At 43.4% G+C, this 18,499-nt stretch overlaps 1 protein-coding gene across 2 annotated transcripts in view; it reads left to right on the plus strand.

Moving 5' to 3' along the window:
• The window catches only part of Fam169a (family with sequence similarity 169 member A), a 57,105-nt gene that overhangs the window by 14,314 nt on the left and 24,292 nt on the right, over window positions 1–18,499 (plus strand). For both annotated transcript variants that reach the window (XM_042261673.2, XM_076552101.1), the window contains exons 2-5: window positions 7,102–7,236; window positions 8,890–8,989; window positions 9,378–9,463; window positions 13,198–13,369. In XM_042261673.2, the coding sequence (XP_042117607.2) occupies window positions 7,105–7,236; window positions 8,890–8,989; window positions 9,378–9,463; window positions 13,198–13,369 (490 nt within the window). In that variant the 5' untranslated portion in view covers window positions 7,102–7,104. The remainder of the gene's footprint in view (window positions 1–7,101; window positions 7,237–8,889; window positions 8,990–9,377; window positions 9,464–13,197; window positions 13,370–18,499) is intronic.

Genomic DNA, 18,499 nt, shown 5'->3' on the forward strand with positions numbered 1-18,499 from the left:
CCTTGTGGCCTCAAACTCACAGAGATCTGCCTGCCTCTGCCTCCTGGGTGCTAGGATTAAAGATGTACACCACCATCGCCCAGCTGGGGAGAGTCATTTAGTGTTTGTGTTCTGACCATTCCGCACCTTTCAGACATCTTTGAATCTCATTTCAGCCACATGAGTCTTGCTTTGCTTCCACCACAGAACCCCAAATTCATCTTCTGCCTTCTTTAGTGGTAGGATGTGGACACAGCCTGTTACCACCTACGTTCAGGAGAGGCTGGCTACAGAATGAGCCGCAGGAGGAAGGCTCGGAATGTAATCTGCGGTCTTGTGTTCTTCCTTAAGGTCGTTCTTCATCAGGGTTCAGTACTGTTAACAATACAGTATGTATTCTTTTCAGATTTTTATATATACATTTATGTTGATACTCTTCATAATTTTTAAAATATATATGCAGGTAGGCTTTTTTAAAAAAGGAATTGGCATTTTTTTTATGTTTTTTCTGTTTGAAAAATTCTGTTCATGTCCTTTGCCAAAGTTTATGCACTTTAGCTTTAAAAATTCTTTGTTGTCTATATTAGTGGATTAGCCCTTGTGGATTATGGGTCAGACTGATTATAATTTGCCTGTGACTTTTCTGTTTTTAGATACAAATTTAATTGTTTTTGAGTTGGAGTCTTAGTGTTGCCAGACTGGCCTCAAGCTCCTGAGCTCAAGGGGTCCTCATGCCTCCCTAGTGGCTGAGGTCACAGGCAGCCACAGCGAGCTCAGTGCAGACGCAGGCCTTTTCATACACACTCAGCTACTCACAACAGAGGTCCTTTCCTTCTGCGGGTTCCCATCTTTAGGTGTTGCCCAAGGTTGTGAACTACATCCTGTCAGTTTGGCTCGAGGGCACATGACATGAACCAGTATAGACCCAATAGCATACAAAATGCCGAGACTTCCGTGTTGAAATGAGTCCTAGTGCCAAGGATTTTCTAGGACATGAAGAGAGAATTAAACTTTCTGTTAGAATATTTAATTTTTTTTGTTTTGTTTTGTTTTTTCAAGACAGGGTTTCTCGGGCTGGAGAGATGGCTCAGCCGTCAAAGGCTAGGCTCACAACCAAAAATATAAGAGTTCGGTTCCCAGCACCCATGGCTGTCTCTCCAGCCACCCAAAAAAAAAAAAAAAAAGACAGGGTTTCTCTGTAGTTTTGGTGCCTGTCCTGGATCTCACTCTGTAGCCCAGGCTGGCCTCAAACTCACAGAGATCCGCCTGGCTCTGCCTTTCAAGTGCTGGAATTAAAGGCATGCACTACCACCATCCGGCTTAAAATATTTTTGAAAAGAGTATTTATATTTAATACTTTCTTGATAGGTGCTCTTAAGGTCCCTGACACCTAAGGTTTGAGAGATGGTGCAGCATTGTCATTGAAAGAACAAATACCGACTGAAGTCAATCTCCTCTGATCCTTACTGGTTGTATGCTCTTGAAAAAGAAATTGTGTTTTTAGTTTCTTTATCTGTCAAATGAATACAGGTGTCTACTTTAGGGTCTGTGGTACAGCTCTTGGAGACAGCAATGTCAATCTTTTTTTTCTTTTTAAAGATTTATTTATTTATTATGTATACAGCATATATGACTGCAGGCCAGAAGAGGGCACCAGATCTCATTATAGATGGTTGTGAGCCACCATGTGGTTGCTGGGAATTGAACTTAGGACCTCTGGAAGAGCAGTCAGTGCTCCTAAACTCTGAGCCATCTCTCCAGCCCAGCAATGTCAATCTTTAAGGATGGTTTATTTAAGATCCTGTCTACCTGTCTGCAAACTGAGAGGCAGTCTTTACCCATTGTAAGCCAGCCTTTGACATGCAGGGAGCCAAGGGCTTTCTGAACACCGTCAAGGACCGCTTCGAGGTGGGCGGTGGTGGTAGTAGTAGCTTTTGAAGTTATTCTTTATTTGCACACTCAACTTCTCAGCTCTCAGAGTAAAGGCGACTGTTTGGATGCAACTTGGGCATCTAAGACTCAGCCTGTGGAAGACAAGGGGCCCAGAATCAAAAGATGTAAGGCAGAGAGATCAGTTGAGATGATGTAGTGCAGGTCTTGTGCTGGTTAGGGAAGGAAATTGGGGAGAAAAGGGAGGAGTTAAAGCATCACAAGGTTAGAAAGTGGCTTTTGTGTGAAGTTGAGAGTGTTGCCGACTGGTACCTAGAAATCTAGCCTGCTCTTGAAGAAGAAATCATTGTGAGTCAGGACAGGACTATGACTTGGATTGGTGAAGATAATTGTTTTCTCAGAATTTCCCCCTCAAATGTTTGTACTTTGATTTGGGATCTGCCCCTCAGAAGCCCCCAAACAGAAGCAGAAACCTGCAGAAATGATGCAGTAGTTATAGACTGAATACAGAAATATGTTCCCCTCTGTTTTTAAGGTACAGTTGAGTAGCAGTAAGTAAAGAGAAAATGACAGTGATGGGCTCTTTTGTTCCTACTCTGCTTCTACATATTAAGAACATTCATTCTTCTACATCGTTATATAAACCTAGGGAAAAGAGTGAGATTATAGGAAGTGGAGGCAGAGTGTCTGGGGCGGATGGCATCTTGAAACGGTTCTGCAAGCGTTCTGCTTGTGTTTCTGCACAGCTTTGCCAGGATCCCCGAGCATACCCTTTGTTTGTTTAATTCATAAATTTATTTGGACAATTTTTACACTTCACTGTCCATTCTGTGTCAGTTTTGATGAGCTAGTTGGCTTACGGCGGCATTACGCTTTCTCAGTCATGTAGAATCTGTTTGGGCTTTTTGGTTTATCTCCTGGGCAGAGCCTAAAGTACTTGACAGAATTTGACCTGACAGCTTTACAGTTATGTAACATTGAACAGAAGCTTAAAAACAAGAGAGAATTGAGGGATTTATCACAACATCCTCTCTCCCAAGCCTTACATCTTCCCTTGCTTTTGTTAACTGGGGCAGAACCACTATAATGCTAGTAGTTTATGTAGTTCTAGCCACTATGATTTTTTTTCTAATTATAAAAATTTAGGGGAGGAAAAAAGAATTTAGGTCTTTAAAAGGTCTGTAGAATTAGTCTGTCCAGTTGTGTTGCATCACTAACTGTAGAAGCCTGAAGACGGTAAGTAACTTATGTATGGCTGTAAAGGTAGTGGCCAAGCTGACCCAGGGTAAGAGTTCAGTTCTAGTGTTCTTTAGAATGCAATATGTATATAAAATATTAAATCATGAATAGTTATAACAGTTTAACAAAAAATTTATGCAACTATAAAAAATACTGGTGTGTGATTTTGCATATTAAATAAGATAATTATAATGGAAATAAATATAATATATAATTATAATGGAAAGTGTATTTTGTTGCCTGGGTTCATATTTTTCCTGCTTTACTACTGGTCAAGTTCCTTGTGTGTGTGTGTGTGTGTGTGTGTGTGTGTGTGTGTGTGTGTGTGTGTGTGTGTGGTTTTTTGAGACAGGGTTTCTCTGTGTAGCTTTGTGCCTTTCCTGGAACTCACTCGGTAGCCCAGGCTGGCCTCGAACTGGTAGAGATCCACCTGCCTCTACCTCCCAAGTGCTGGGATTAAAGGCTTGCACCAACCACCACCACCCAGCCCAAGTTTCTTAAATTATAAATCTCTTCATTAATAAAATGGTGTGACTCTGTACCTTAGAGATTTAGGAGATATTTTTAAATGATGCTTATGTCAACATTCAAATTATGACTGCTATAAATGTGTTAAATGTAAGACTGTCTTTAAAGCCTGAATATAAATGCTTCTCAGTATTTCCTGCTGACTTTCAAAATTAGTGAAGTGTAGCATTGAGAGTAGCTAGTCAGGAAAGTGGTGGGTTTCGGGGCAGACTAGGAGACAGAGGAGTTTTAGAAGGTAGGGTGTATGTGTGTGATTAGGCCTCAAGAGTTAAAGAAGTATTTTTTTTTTCATATTAAAACCAGTGGTGGATTTGGCTGTTATTAGGTCTCTAGAGGTAGAGAATTATTTTTAATTTTTTTTTTATATTAAAACCTGTGATGGCTGGGTGGTGGTGGTGCACACCTTTAATCTCAGCACTTGGGAGGCAGAGGCAGGCGGATCTCATTGAGTTCGAGGCCAGCCTGGTCTACAGAGTGAGTTCCAGGACAGCTAGGACTGTTATACAGAGAAACCCTGTCTGGAAAAACAAAACAAAACAATAACAAAACAAAACAAAACAAAAAAACCTTTGATGGATTTAGTAGTTGTAAAGCTGATCATAAATTATAGTTTTAAGTAGTTTTTCCTGGTGCTTTTGTGCTTCTCAGTTTGAGAATATCTGAATTGCCAAACTCAAACAGGATTGTTTTCTACTTGAACTAAATTGTGTATACAAGTAAAAGAATGACAATGGACAATAAAAACAAGCCCTGAAGTTATGTCTCTGCTTAGACCGTTCCTTCTGAAAAGGCTTGAGAATGAAGGAGAGGAGTCGCTGTCGTACTTTAGTCCTGTTCCATTTGCCCACAGAACGGGGCGTCTAGTGCTTGGGTCCCCTCTCCTCCCCTTCCTTCTACTTGTCTCTTCTGTGACCTTCTTCCCACCCAGCCAACCCAGGTCTTCTCACTGCTTTCAGGATGCAGCTTAAGGTGTTTTCCTACTTGAATTTATGACAGCCAAAAAGGTTACCTAAGCTGGCAAGAAGCTGTTTTCCCGAAGAGCTGATATATTTTGTTGTAGTCGTCCCCGCCCCCGCCCCCACCCCCACCCCAGTTCCTGAGACAGGGGTTCATTGTAGCCCTGGCCATCCTGGCACTCACTCTGTAGACCAGACTGGCTTCAAACTCAGAGATCTGCCTGCGCCATAGTGTTGGCTGGCTTTGTGGTTCTTTTCTGATAACATTGTATCTACCCAAGATTCTGGTTGTTCTCTCTGAAAATCATAGGGTTTGTCTTTCTCTTTAAAGGAAATCCTGTGATAGTACTTTTAAATAGTTTTACAGACTTTCCTTTCTTTCCATAAATTGGAAATGTTATACATTTATATTTCCAAACTGCAGGATTGAATTTAAGTGTCTTGCTAATAGATTTTGACTTAAAAAATCAATGTGATTAAAAACTACAGACATATAAAATTAGATTTTCAGTGGTAAAGTCCTTAAGACCAGATTTCAAGTAGTGGTAAAATGTTTCCTCATTGTATCTTCAGAACCCAGCAAAGACGTAGTCAACGGTGTCTCTCCTAGCGCGGTGTCTCTCCTAGCTGTGCGCGTATAAAATGGGTTTGAAGGTCGTGTGGGAGGATGGTTATATCTACGACCCCAGCTGACTTCCTTCCGCTCTGGTGACCACTCTCTTCCTCTCTCTTCCCCTCGCCCTTTCCTTCATTTCTGGCAGCAACAGGACTAGAAAGTTCTGTTTTTTTGTTTTGTTTTGTTTTTTGTGTTTTAAGTCCTTTTATACTTGTATAAAAATTGAATTTCAAGGGCGGCAAGAGGTCTCAGCAGGTAAAGGTACGTGCTGTCAAACCTGACAGCGTGAAGGGTGGGACCCATGTGTGGAAGGAGATGGTGTTCTCTGACCTTCACAGACAAGCCAGGGGCACGTGCCGAACGCCCCCTCCCCCATCAAAACTTGTCAGTTAATCCATAAGTCAAAATTGAAGAGATTATTAGGAAATTTTAAATTAGACTTTCCAGTTTTCATTTTAGGTAAATAAAAATGGGGTCAGGGTGGGGCCAGGTGCCTTAATGGTAAAGGAGTGTGATGCCATGCTGAATACCTGAGTTTAGTACCCAGTACCCACGTGGTGGAAGGAAAAGCTGGCTCACCTCAAGTGGCAAGCCGTGGTGTGGACACATACACTAAATGCTTTACAAACAAGAAAGTGTATGAATCATGTTAGTATCTGAACCACCCTTTGGGGACCCCCCTCTCCCCCCAGTGTCCTGACTTCATCTGATGTAAAGTCCCCTTTAAGGAAAAAAACTCCTCCTTCCTCCCACCCGTCTCCCCGCTTCCTCCCCTCTCCCCTCCTCCCTTCCCCCTCTCCCCTCTCTCCCTTTAGTAATGAACTTTCCACATGGACATTTGTCTGCATGGCCTGAGTGACTCTCCCTGGCTCACCCTGCAGCCTGCTGCCCCGTCTGCGTGGTGGGTCATCCCCGGGGCACCCGCAAGCCCTGTCCTAACAAATCTGAGAACTCTTAGAGTAGGACAGTAGTATGTCCCACCTTCGTTCTTACCTCTTTAAGAACTAGTAGCTTAGGAGTTGTCATTTTATCTCATTTCTAACAAAGTTTATGTGCACGAGTCCTTTGTGTGTGTGTGTAACTGTGCACTGCCTGTCTGGTGGTTGTAAAGGCCAGAAGAGGGTGGTGGATCCCCCCCCCCCCAACTGGGGGTTACAGACAGTTTTGAGCCACCCTGTGAGTGCTGGGAATTGAATCTGAATCCTCTGGAAGAGCGCTGGGCTGTTGCTGGAGCCCCATGATTTTAATTGTTATTGAACTTTTTATCATGACATTTTTCAAGAGCACACCTGGTCAGGATCCTCTTCAGAATACATAGGATTGGTATGTCTCTTAAGTTTCTTTGGATTTACATTACTTCCTACTTTTTTTTTCCTGTAAACTCCATACCACATGTTTATTGAGGAGACTGAATTTTGCTGACTGTACTTTTGGTGACTTTTCATAGATTTTGTTAATGATTAACAATAACTTTTCATAGTTATTATTAATCAATAACCTTTGGATAGATTTCTTGTTTCATTGCCTATTTTTTGTTGTTATTTTGAGACAAGGTCTTACACAAACAGGCTGCGCTGGCCTGAAACTCTCTGTATAGTCCAGGATATCCTCAGACTCTAATCAATTCACCTTCCTTAGTCTCCAGAGTGCTTGATTACAGGTGTGAGCTACCATGTCTGGCTTTGTTGGCTGTTTGAATACAAATGAATAATACTGGAAAGTTTTTGACATATGTGCCTAAACCAACAGACTCAGGCTATCTGTCTGGACATAGTGAAATAGAAGTATAGAGGTCTCCTTACAGTACAATAGGGGTATTGCGGTAGTTTTTTGTTTGTTTGTTTGTTAAGAAAAGAGGCATGCATTCTAAGTGTGTTGTTCCATGTTTGTTAGAGGATGGCCTTCCCTGTGGATTTGCTGGATAACTGCACTCATGAGGAGTTGGAAAATTCTGCTGAGGATTACCTCTCCAACTTAAGGTGTGGGGACCCTGAAAATCCAGAGTGTTTTTCTATTCTCAATATTACGGTAAGGCATTCTGCAGTGAATTTTTTTTTAAACCAACCTTTCAGTCTAGTTTACATACGAAATCAGTATCTTTTTAAAAAATATCAGTGTCAAAAAGTGAGAGGTTTACCAGGAATCTACCAGTAAAGTGTGTTAATATTGATTAATCACTATTAACAAATTGAGTGACAGCTCAGGGTTTCTGGTGTGTGTGTGTGTGTGTGTGTGTGTGTGTGTGTGTGTGTGTGTGTGTGTACACATGTGTACGGAGGCCAGAGGAGACATTGGATGTCGTCTTCTATTGCCTTATACTTTATTCCTGTGGGACAGGCCCTTTGACCAAACCGAAGCTTGTCATTTCAGTTAGGCTCACTGGCCAGTGAGCTTTCAGGTCCTTCCTTCTGGGCCCCAGCCGCATGCTGGCTGGCATGCAGGCTTGAGGGGACGGCTATGCTTGCCTTTTATGTGGGTGATGGGTATTTGAACTAAGGTTCTCCTGCTCAGGTAGCAAGTGCTTTTCCATTGAGCCAGCCTCCCAGCCTGTCTGTCTGTCAAGACAGACACACAGGTTATTCCTTACTCCGGCTTGTCTTTCGCCTTTAGTTTTATGGGTAAGAAGCTTACCAGTTTTGTTAGGACAAGGCACCGCGTCAGAGTGGTGCCACTTAAATTTACGTGAGATTTGGAATTCTGAATTTAGAAAGTCCTTGTAATTAAAAAAACAGGAAGGCTCAAAATTACATTTTTGCATCATGAATTGTTGCTTCCCTTCTTTGAAAATTTTGTAATATTGAAAAATACAAATTTTGATCAGTAAGCTGTGTTACTTTAAGACTTTGGGTCATTTAAGCCGGGTGGCGGTGGTGCACGCTTTAATCCCAGCACTAGGGAGGCAGAGCCAGGAGGATCTCTGTGAGTTCAAGGCCAGCCTGGTCTACAGAGTGAGAGCCAGGACAGCCAGAGTTGTTACACAGAGAAACCTTGTCTCGAAAAACCAAAAAAAAAAAAAAAAAAAGACTTGGGGGTCATTTAAATTCCATTATGAACTGAAAAGTGGCCAGATTTCTTAATATCTCTAGGTCTCAGAGCTTGCTTCTGGGAGTGATTAAAGAATAAAATTTTTTATTATGGGGGTGGTCATGTGTGGACATCAGGTCTCTCCTCCTGCCACGTGGGGCTCGATGATTAGACGCAGGAGCGAGTTCCATTACGCACCGAGTCACCTCCCCTCCCTGACGTGAAGAACTGGACAGCTTCTCCAGCACCAGTGTGTTCAGTTCTCTGACTGACCCAGGTGGACAGTTAGTGTGGCCAGTGAAGTGGAGCGGTGGGCAAGTGGTGCATGGGTCTCGCTGAAGCGTCGGGCCACTCGACTGGCTGCTTCTACTAGAGGAAGAAGCCCGTTCCTCTCCCGAGACACTTGCTTTTCCTCGCAGCACGGCTGGCGTCAGGAATGTCATTTTTTTCCCTAAGAAAATTCTTGCAGAAGAGAAGCCTCTTGCGTTGCTGCTGGTTTGTGTTTGTTTTCTTTGGGAGAGACTGGGGCTGCTGTATGAAATGAAGCTGTATACTGGAATACTCTAGAGGAAAGCCTACGCTCCGGCAGTGCCTGTGGAATTGTTTGTCATGTATTTTCATTAAATTCTCACTAACCTTGAATGGTCTTTACCTCAGATTCCCATCAGCCTGTCAAATGTGGGCTTTGTGCCTCTCTACGGTGGCAGCCAGACCCAGAGGATTCTTGCTCTCTTTGCGCCTGAGGATTCGCTCACAGGTCTCTTCTTTGCTTCATTTTTGTGCATTGTCAGGATTTTACTAAAAAACTACATAAAATAATCTGTTGTAAAAACTTTTTTCAAGTTTTAGTTTAGAAGAATGCAATTCTCAATTGCTTGTAACTAAACATGTAATAAAGTAAATAAAAATAAAAAAATAAACATGTAATGAAGTAAAATAAAGACGTGCAATGTGAGTCTAGAGTCTGGGGAGGAGGGAGGATAGCTGAATGGTAGAGCACTTAGCTGGATGTCAGGCACTGGGTTTGATTCTCAACATGACGGAAAAGGAAAGCAAGCAAGGATGAGTGTATTTCATAGCACGTAGCAATTTTGTCTGTTTTGACACTTTCGACTTAAATGTTAATGGCCATTTTTCTATTTCAGCTGTGGCACTTTACCTTGTTGACCAGTGGTGGGCCATTGACGATATTGTGAAAACATCTGAACCTTCTAGAGAAGGGCTAAAGCAGGTAATCAGATCATGTCCTTCAGTGATTCCTGTCAAGTGCTCGTTTCAAAAGTTGTTCAACTTTTCTCCCATTTTCATAACCAAGTTACACTGAACTCTTGGGGTTTCTTATGGTGAGACCAGGACCTCTGTTCATATGATCCTTCCTCTTCTGAGAAGTGGGTGAGAAGAATGGGTTTCCTGGGCCAGCTGACTGCGGCCTCCCTCTACTTGAGCTCCTGACCTGGGTGGAGGAGAAGCTAGTGTGCTGGCGTGGGTGCCGTCGAAGCGCAGAAGTGGAAGGAACAGAGGCGTCAGATTTTGACCTCAGATGGGCTGTTTTGCAGCTCCTGTTCTCATTTCTTTTTCTGAGTTTGGACTCAGAGACATTAGACTCGAAGGAAGGAATTTTAGGGAGGTAATGGATGAGTGTTCTTCCTTCTGGATATTGTATTTATTCATAAAAAGAATTCTTAGGAGAGTAATATACCAAACAGTATCCCTTCTGGATATTGTATTTATTCTTGAATATGCCTTTAGATTCCAGAGTAAGAGGCCCATCTCACAGAAGCTGGGAGAATGCACAGCTGGGTATCTGCCAACTTTGTAATGCAGCCTCGTCTTGAACTACTCTAGAGGAAGAAGGGATTTTAAACGTGTGCAAAGCCATAGAACAGGTGTAGGTGTAGATGGCCGTGCAAGCGTGTAACTTGTCAGCGCTGACAGCGGAAGAGTGTATGAAGAAAGGAGATCTCTCGAGAATTAAAGTGTGACAGGTGTGGCACCTTAGAGAGAACATATACATGAGGGTTACAGGCTAGAGACGGATAAATAGGTGTCTGTCCTCTCCTACTCACTGGGAGACACTAGACTCCAGGTGTGGACTGAATGCCTTCATCTCAGTGTCCATGTGACAGTGTCACCTCCGAGAAGTGGGAAATAGTGAGGGGCGGGGCAGGGCCAGCTGCCCTATCAGATTCTGGCTAACGAGGAGAAATTGGTAAAGTCACAGGAGGAAATAGCTTATTTATAAATATATGACCTTGAACAAGTGACATTACTGTTATTGACCTTATTTTTCTGTTTTATTTTTTGTGGTAAACCTAAATTGACATAATAAAGATTACAAGCCCATGTCTCCAACTTATGTTTAGTTGTATGGGTGGCGGTCTCCAGGCTCATGCTACAAGACGTTCCCCTCCTTTTCTGTCCTGGTCATTACACTACTATGTGGATGGCATGCTTACCAATTTTCTATGTCTTCGTGCGGAATGAAGCAACTAATTTCTGAAAAACAGAATCCAGAAACAAAGATGGAACCCGGGTACATTAGCCATTTTTCTGTGATAAAATACCATGACCAGGGCAGTTTGTGGAAGGAAGAGTTTTTTGGGCTTACAGGTCCAGAAGAAATAAGAGTCCATCATGACAGGGATGCATGACAGCAAGCATGCATGGTGGCCAGAGGAGGACACTGAGAAGTCACATCCCGAACTGTAAGCACCAAAGCAGAAGCAACGGGAAGTAGGTCAGGGCTGTGTCGTCTAAGGTTCATCACCAGTGATGGACTTCAGCAAGGCTGCACCACGTGAACCTCTCCAAAGAGCTCCCCAACTGGGATCCAAGTGTTCACATACCTGAGCCTATGGGGGATGTTTCTCATTCAAAGCACCACACTGAGGATGCTTCTCGGTTGGTAGAGTGCTTGCCTAGCATGCATGAAGCCCTGGGTTTGATCCCCAGCATTGCATAAAGTGGGTGTGGTGCCATGCCTATAAATCCCAGCACCTGGGAGGTGGCACACAGGAAGATTAGGAATTCTAGGTCATGCTCAGCAACATAGTAAGTTCAGGATCACTCTTGGCTTCATTGAGACACTTGTCTCAAAAACAGGAGCAAATGAATTCAGATAGGAATAGATGTAAAGAAACATGTGTATGTGTGTGTGTGTTTCAGAAAGATGAGTTGTACATGTACACACTGCCCTCAAACTGAAGCAGCAGCATGTGTGTGAGAAAATTGGCTGTAGATAAATAGAAGTAAAATGAAGCTAAGAAGCCTTGATCACAAGCTCAAATTAGCTCCACAGTATCGTCAGTGTTTGTAAATAAAGTATGCCAAGTGTGAACAGAGATTAGAGGGTCTGCAGCCCTGTATGCCAAGTGTGAACAGAGATTAGAGGGTCTGCAGCCCTGTATGCCAAGTGTGAACAGAGAGATTAGAGGGTCTGCAGCCCTGTATGCCAAGTGTGAACAGAGAGATTAGAGGGTCTGCAGCCCTGTATGCCAAGTGTGAACAGAGAGATTAGAGGGCCTGCAGCCCTGTATGCCAAGTGTGAGTAGAGAGATTAGAGGGTCTGCAGCCCTCCTAAGGGTGTGGATGGGCATTCCAAAGTTGCTCTCAACTGGCTTTATTCTTTTTCTTCAGTAGTTGAGGTTACATTGGTGTAAAATTGAGAAGAACATAGTGGCTATCTTCAAATGTTGATACTCTGTGTGGCTTCATATTATCAAAGAATAGCCATTGGAAAGTAGACTTCAGCTCAGTGTGAGAGGGAGTTTTATGTTGGTTACTGCTATATAAAGAAGTGGCCTGTCAATTAGAGATGAGTGGTGCTGTCATTTCTTGTATTGCTTGGCTTGGGAGAGCCCTTGCCGGGGGTATTTACTTTTGGAGCAGTGTGTGCATATAGTGGTTTCTTTTTCTGCACAAAAGATCACAACAAAGTTTTTTTTCCCTTTAAGGCAGTGACTCTCAACCTGTGGCTTGCGACCCCTTTGAGGGTCAAATGACCCTTTCACAGGGGCTGCATATCAAATATTTACATTATGATTCATAACAGTAGCAAAATTAGTTATGAAGTAGCAATGAAATAATTTTTTGGTTGGGGGTCACCACAACATGAGGAACTGTGTTAAAGGGTCACAGCATTAGGAAGGTTGAGAACCACTGCTTTGAGGGGACTTGGAAGAGAACAGACTTTGTAAACAGCAGTCTTGTTTCTACGTTAGAGGTGTCTGGGAAGCGGACATCAGTAGCAGAAGGCTGGGCTGACGGCAGTGCCTGTGGTGGTGAGACTCTGCTAGCGCGAGCTGGCCTGTTTCCATCCTGGGCCCAGGGGTTCCCTGGACTTCCCCGCTGCCGCCAGAGTTGCTCATCTGCTCGAGCAAAGGGGCTACGGGTGGAGGGCTGGGCATCCTGGAGCAGGGACAGCGCTGTCAAAAGGACGGTTCACCTGAAAAAGGAAAGGGCCTTTCTCAAGGGCTAGTTCATGAAATGAGGTAATCGTTCTGCAAGTCTCCTGGGAATAGTACTGGTTTAAATTTTTTTTTTTTTTTTTATTAAATATAGGGTCAGGAATGGGATTCAAAAGGATCGAAGCGGAGTATGTAGTGGTGGACAGTAGTTAAGGCCAGAGAGACCCCTTGGATCCGGCCAGCTAGAATCATGAAGATCCTGAGTGAGATGCTGGGCAGTGTGTGTCTTGTGACCTGTTTTGCCCGTTTTAGAATTTGCTGCAAGGCAGTATATCCCATGCGTAAAATGTGTTGTGGGAATGGGCTGTTCTTGTTAGGAGTGATTAGCCTTGATTCTATGGTAATAGAATGTTTTCAAACTGTGTTGACCGTGTCTTTGAAGTGCTCTGGGGTCAGTAGGAGCTGGGGAAGCTGGGAACGAGGGGATGGGTGGCATGGGTGGCATTTCCTAATGGCTGCCTACTGTAACCGCTCTGCCTGCTCTCTGACTTTCTTGTAGGTGAGCACTCTTGGAGAAAGAGTGGTTCTGTATGTTCTCAACCGAGTTATTTATAGAAAACAGGAAATGGAGAGACATGAGATCCCATTCCTGTGCCATAGCAGTACTGACTATGCTAAGATTCTGTGGAAGAAAGGAGAGGCTGTTGGGTTTTACTCAGTTAAGCCTACAGGTGAGTTTTCCACGTTCCTTAAACTGTGTTACAGAAATCTCCATTTTGACCCCCGGCTCTGTCAGTGTCTTAACCCCTAGAGTACAAATTGTGATGCTGGCACTTGGGATCTCTTAGAAGGGTCACGGTTCTACTGTCCATGAGAGAGGATTGTTAGGAAAGTCTTTTGAAGAGTAAAGACTAGACCTTAGACACAGAGATGACCTTTCTGTAGAGACGAGAGAAGACTGTCATTTCCCCTCAGTCTTTGGAGCCTTGCCTCTATCTCCTCCTTCCATTTAAAGGTGCTCTTTTGACTTCTGCTGCTGTTCCTGTTACTTATTAAACCCACATGGCCTATGTGCATTGCCATTTCTACTTAGAATGCTTAAAATAAATGCAAATTCATTGTTTTAGTTTTGTTTTTTTGGGGAAAGGTCTTACCCTGACGCTCAGGGTAACTCTGAGTATGCCGTTCTTCCTTTGATGTGTCTTGGGACTCCCTTCTCTCCTGGGGCCTGGGCTCTGCACTTGCTGTCCTGGTCATCAGCTCCATTTTATATCCCAGAGCTGGGGGTGCTGCGGCAGCGTCCCCCAACTTCAGCATTCCCCATTCTCATTTCTGTCTTCACTGTACGCTTTTCCTTCTAAGCTCTGGCTCCCTCTGCTGGGTAGCAGTGGAATTAAGGGTGTTTATGCCAGCCTTTAGGTCAGTAAGTAACTAACTGTATTTCAAGGTTGTGCTTTTTCTCTAAAGGAAACTGAAGCATAACTAAAATTATTTTGAGAAATTATCCCAAAGAAAAACTGACACACTCGTACCTTCTTTCTCGCTTTCTTTCCCTCTCCACATACATAGTAGAGAAAAGATACACCTGTAGCTGTAAGATCAAATCTTTGTAATCTGCGTGTGTGTGTGTGTGTGTGTGTGTGTGTGTGTGTGTGTGTGTGCGCGCGCGTGCGCCACAATGCATGTATGGAGGTCAGAGGACAATTTATGGGAGTCGGTCCTCGCCTTTCACCTTGTGGATAGCACTCAAGTCGGGCTTGGCAGCAAGCACCTTTACCTTCTGAGCCACCTCACTGGACACCCCCACCCCCCACGCCCAGCCTCTGCTTCCCGAGTGCTGGGATTAGAGGCATGCTGCACTACCACTCCCGGCCCTGATCACCACCTGGTCCTAACTCTTAAGACAGAGACAGTTTGTGTGGCTCTGATTGGCCTGGAACTCACTATATATATGGACCCGGTAGGCCTCAAACTCCCAAAGATCCTCCTGCCTTTTCCTCCCGAGTGCTGGGGTTAAAGCGTGCGTCACCACACCTGGGTTGGTACTAATTCTCAATATTTTACAGTGGGGAGTAAATTTCAGCGGATTGTAGAGATAGGACCCCCCCCCCATCTCATCCTCCTGTGCAGCTCTCTCATGGCCTTTTTAGAAAAGGGGAGCTGTGGAGTGATTGCATTCTGAGATGCCAGTGTGGTCTGGAGGAAGCAACTCAGTTTACATGGCAGAACCTTTGAAACCTTACTGAAACTGGAAAGGTCATTAGTAAAACTGTTGGAATTTAAAGTCAGTTTAGCAAATCCTATGTATTAAACATGTTAAATTTCTGACTTTGATAATACTCTGGCTATATAAGATGTTTGTATTGGTAAAGCTTGGAGGGGTACATGGGAACACTTTGTAATGGGTTTGAAGCTCTTTTAAATGGATGTTGTTTGTTACTATTATGGGGGCAGGTCATGGGCCTGCTGTGGAGTGCATACAGAGGACAGGGGACAACTTAACTAGGGTCAGCTCTTTCCTTCCGCTCTGCCTGGGTTCCAGGATCAAACTCAGGTTATTAGGCTTATCCTATAAGTACTTTAGCTACTGAGCTAACTCACCAGCCCTGGCTTTGCAACTCTATGTCTAAAATTACTTTTAAAATAGTTTAAAAAGTTTAATATTGACAGTATGTCAGAAATTATATCATCTGTGAAGCTAAAGACAATTTTAGATACCATGAAGATATGTGCTATGGGGTAATGCTTTTGTACACTGGTTTAATAAAATGCTGATTGGCCAGTAGCCAGACAGGAAGTATAGGTGGGATAAGCAGACAAGGAGAATTCTGGGAAGAGGAAGGCTGAATGAATCAGGAGACACCAGCAAGCCGCCCAAGGAGCAACATGTAATGGGACACAGGTAAAGCCACGGAACATGTGGTGATACATAGATTAATAGTTATGGGCTACTTTAAGATGTAAGAGGTAGCTAGCCAAAAGCTTGAGCCATGGCTGAGCAATTTTAATTAATATAAGCCTCTGTGTGTTCACTTGGGTCTGAGTGGCTGTGGACTGGGTGGGACACAGGAAAACTTCCAGCTACAGATATGTGAATATATGTTATTTCAAGATAATTTTAGTGGTTAATGAACAAAAATAATCCTTTTTTGGATTTTGACTAGGTCAAGAAGAGGTGGGAGACTAAAATAACGTAGTATTTATGTTAGGTCCTGCTGCTGTGACACTGTCAGGAAGCCCACTACGCACACAGACACAGCAGCGTTCCTGCAGCGGCGGCGGCGGTGGGCTCCACCACACCTTCACCAGATGTGTGAGAAGCCCTTTTACTTGAGACTTTCCAGACTCAAAAATGTCAAGAAATACATGTCTTTATTAATTTCCCAGTCTCAACCAGGCATGTTGGCATACACCTTTAATCCCAGCATTTGGGAGGCAGAGGCAGGTGGACCCCTGAATTTGAGGCTAGCCTGGTCTACATAGCAGTTCCCGGACAGCCAGGGCTATACAGAGAAACCCTGTCTCTAAAAACCAAAAACCAAAAATACAAAACAAAAAAACACAAAACAAAACAAAACAAAAAAAAACACCCAGTCTTAGGGATTCTGTTGTAGCAGCATAAATGTACTCAGCCAGAGACCTAAGAGAAACACAATATGGTTGTGGACAGGACAGGACAGAGGTAAATTTAAATCATGGCAACTTTGTCTACCACGAAGCATGTGTTTTCTCCAACTGAATTCCTCTTTGGGCTTTCTATTCCAGAAAGCTTCATTATATTCCAGGCTGGCCTCTAATTTACTGTGTAGCTCAAGATGATTTTGAATTTCTGATTTTTGTGGCACTCTTTTGCTAGGGAACTTATCTTTGAAAATGAGATGTGTTCTTTGGGCCATGTCTAGCTGTCTGAAAAAACAAATGCTCCCAGTAAGGGTTCTGCTTCCTGGGGAGGTAGGGGTGACTCAGTGCAGACAAACATGGTTTCATCCCTCAAAGCACCCAAAATCTAGTGAAGAAGACAAAATAAACCCCCACTGAAGCAAAACAATGAAAAACTAGTCAGTAGACACCTCCTCATCATTCGTGTTGACGAGTGATGTGTTTGATGCATTAGCAAGAGGGCCTGGTGAAGATGAAGCACTCAGTTCTGCCTAAAGGAAGTGTCCCTCAGAAGGGTATTACAAGGATCCCTGGAGGGTCACTGGATGATCGGGAACTAGAGGTGTCGGGAAGGGAAAGGGCCATGCTAGTAGTCACATGCACGGGATCTTGTGTATAAAGGAGAGCTGCAGATGTACAGGGTGTGTTGGAATAAGCTTGTGGAACTAAAGCATTGGAAAGAATAAAGAGAAGAATCTTACTACAGAACAAAGCACCAAAAAGCTGGGGGGTGGGGTGGGTGGGATGTGTGTGTGAAAGGGAAGAGCCCCTTGGGAAGGGTCATAAAGGCCATATTAAAATAGGTGACATTCTATTGTCCATGAAGCTATCAAAGAATGCATTAGGGACATGGTTTTTGTAACACCTGATTGTATGTAGGAAAGTTATTTTTGAAGTCAAGAAGTCCTTAGATCTCTAGTAGTTCAGATGAGAGAAGGGCCTAAGTGAGAGCAGTGGTAGTAGAAACCCAGAAGAAAATGGGATGGAGATTTCCAGTATAGAGTGCAGTGAACTCACGCCGCCTGCCATGGGATTGGCTGCGTTTCAGCTAGCTGAAGAGGAGCAGTAATTTTTGTGTTTTAAGTCAGTAAAATTTAATCTGGCTTGTTAGACAGTGTCCGGGAATTTGAAATACCTTCTGGATGACTATGAGTAGAAGTACTACTAAAGCCAAAACTATACCCTTACTATGTTTTTCGGGTTGGTTTCTTTAGAATGGCTAATGCATAACTGACTTAAAAAGCATAAAGGATGATCGCCTAGTTTGTTTGGCCTTTCATGAGATGCTAACTGGTTCTCAGTTGGTGAAGGAACAAAGAAGGGTTCCGTGAGAAGAGGAAGCTGCTCAGTGTGGCAGAATAGGTTTGTGATTTCTGCGCTTAGATCTTCACTAGCATTCTTGGAGTACATTTCTTCATGTTATTTTTAGGTGCCATACAGATGAGGAAAGCGTGAGGGAAGAGGAAAAGAATAAGAGGGACAAGTTGAGAATAAGAATTTTGTAAGCTTTCGTCCTCAAGGAACTTAGATTTTAGAGGAAGAGGGTAAAGAGCAGCCAAGAGTGTGGAGGAGGTGCTGTTCTAGATAGAAGGGGTAGGAGAAGCTTTTCTGAATGAACTGTTGGGGTAACAGGAAGTGCAAAGTGTCTGAAGATACTTTCAGGCCGAAACTGAAAGTGAGAAGCAGATTTGAATGCTTCAGAAATTACAGATGGCTACCAAGCCTGGCTTATAGAGAGTGAGTGGTAGAATTTGGAGAGAGTAGAGGTTGTATCTTAAAAGGTCTCTAGGCCAAAGAAATAGCTAATTCTGCTCTCTGGTGAAGGGATTTCAGGATGGAGGTTAACATCATTCTTTTTGCTCTTTCAAAAGACACCAGACATCTCTGTGGGAATCCAGGTAAAGGGTGCCCAGAGTGGGCAGCTGTTCTGTTTAGTCTGGAGAATGACCTACAGTAGTCATGCTGTTAGCTTATTTTTAATTTGATATGTATGAGTGTTTTTGCCTGCATGTATGTATGTGTACCATGTACATGCCTGGTACCCACACAGGTCAGAAGAGGGAATAGATCCAGTGGAACTAGAGTTATGGATTGTTATGAACTACCATATGGGCGCTGCAAACTGAACCCAGTTCCCCTCCAAGAACAAGAGTTTTTAACCACTGGTCAATCTCCACAGCCCCTTGGTTTTGGTTTTGAAT

The sequence above is a fragment of the Peromyscus maniculatus genome, chromosome 15 (genome assembly GCF_049852395.1).
Source record: "Peromyscus maniculatus bairdii isolate BWxNUB_F1_BW_parent chromosome 15, HU_Pman_BW_mat_3.1, whole genome shotgun sequence".
NCBI classification, from domain to species: domain Eukaryota; kingdom Metazoa; phylum Chordata; class Mammalia; order Rodentia; family Cricetidae; genus Peromyscus; species Peromyscus maniculatus.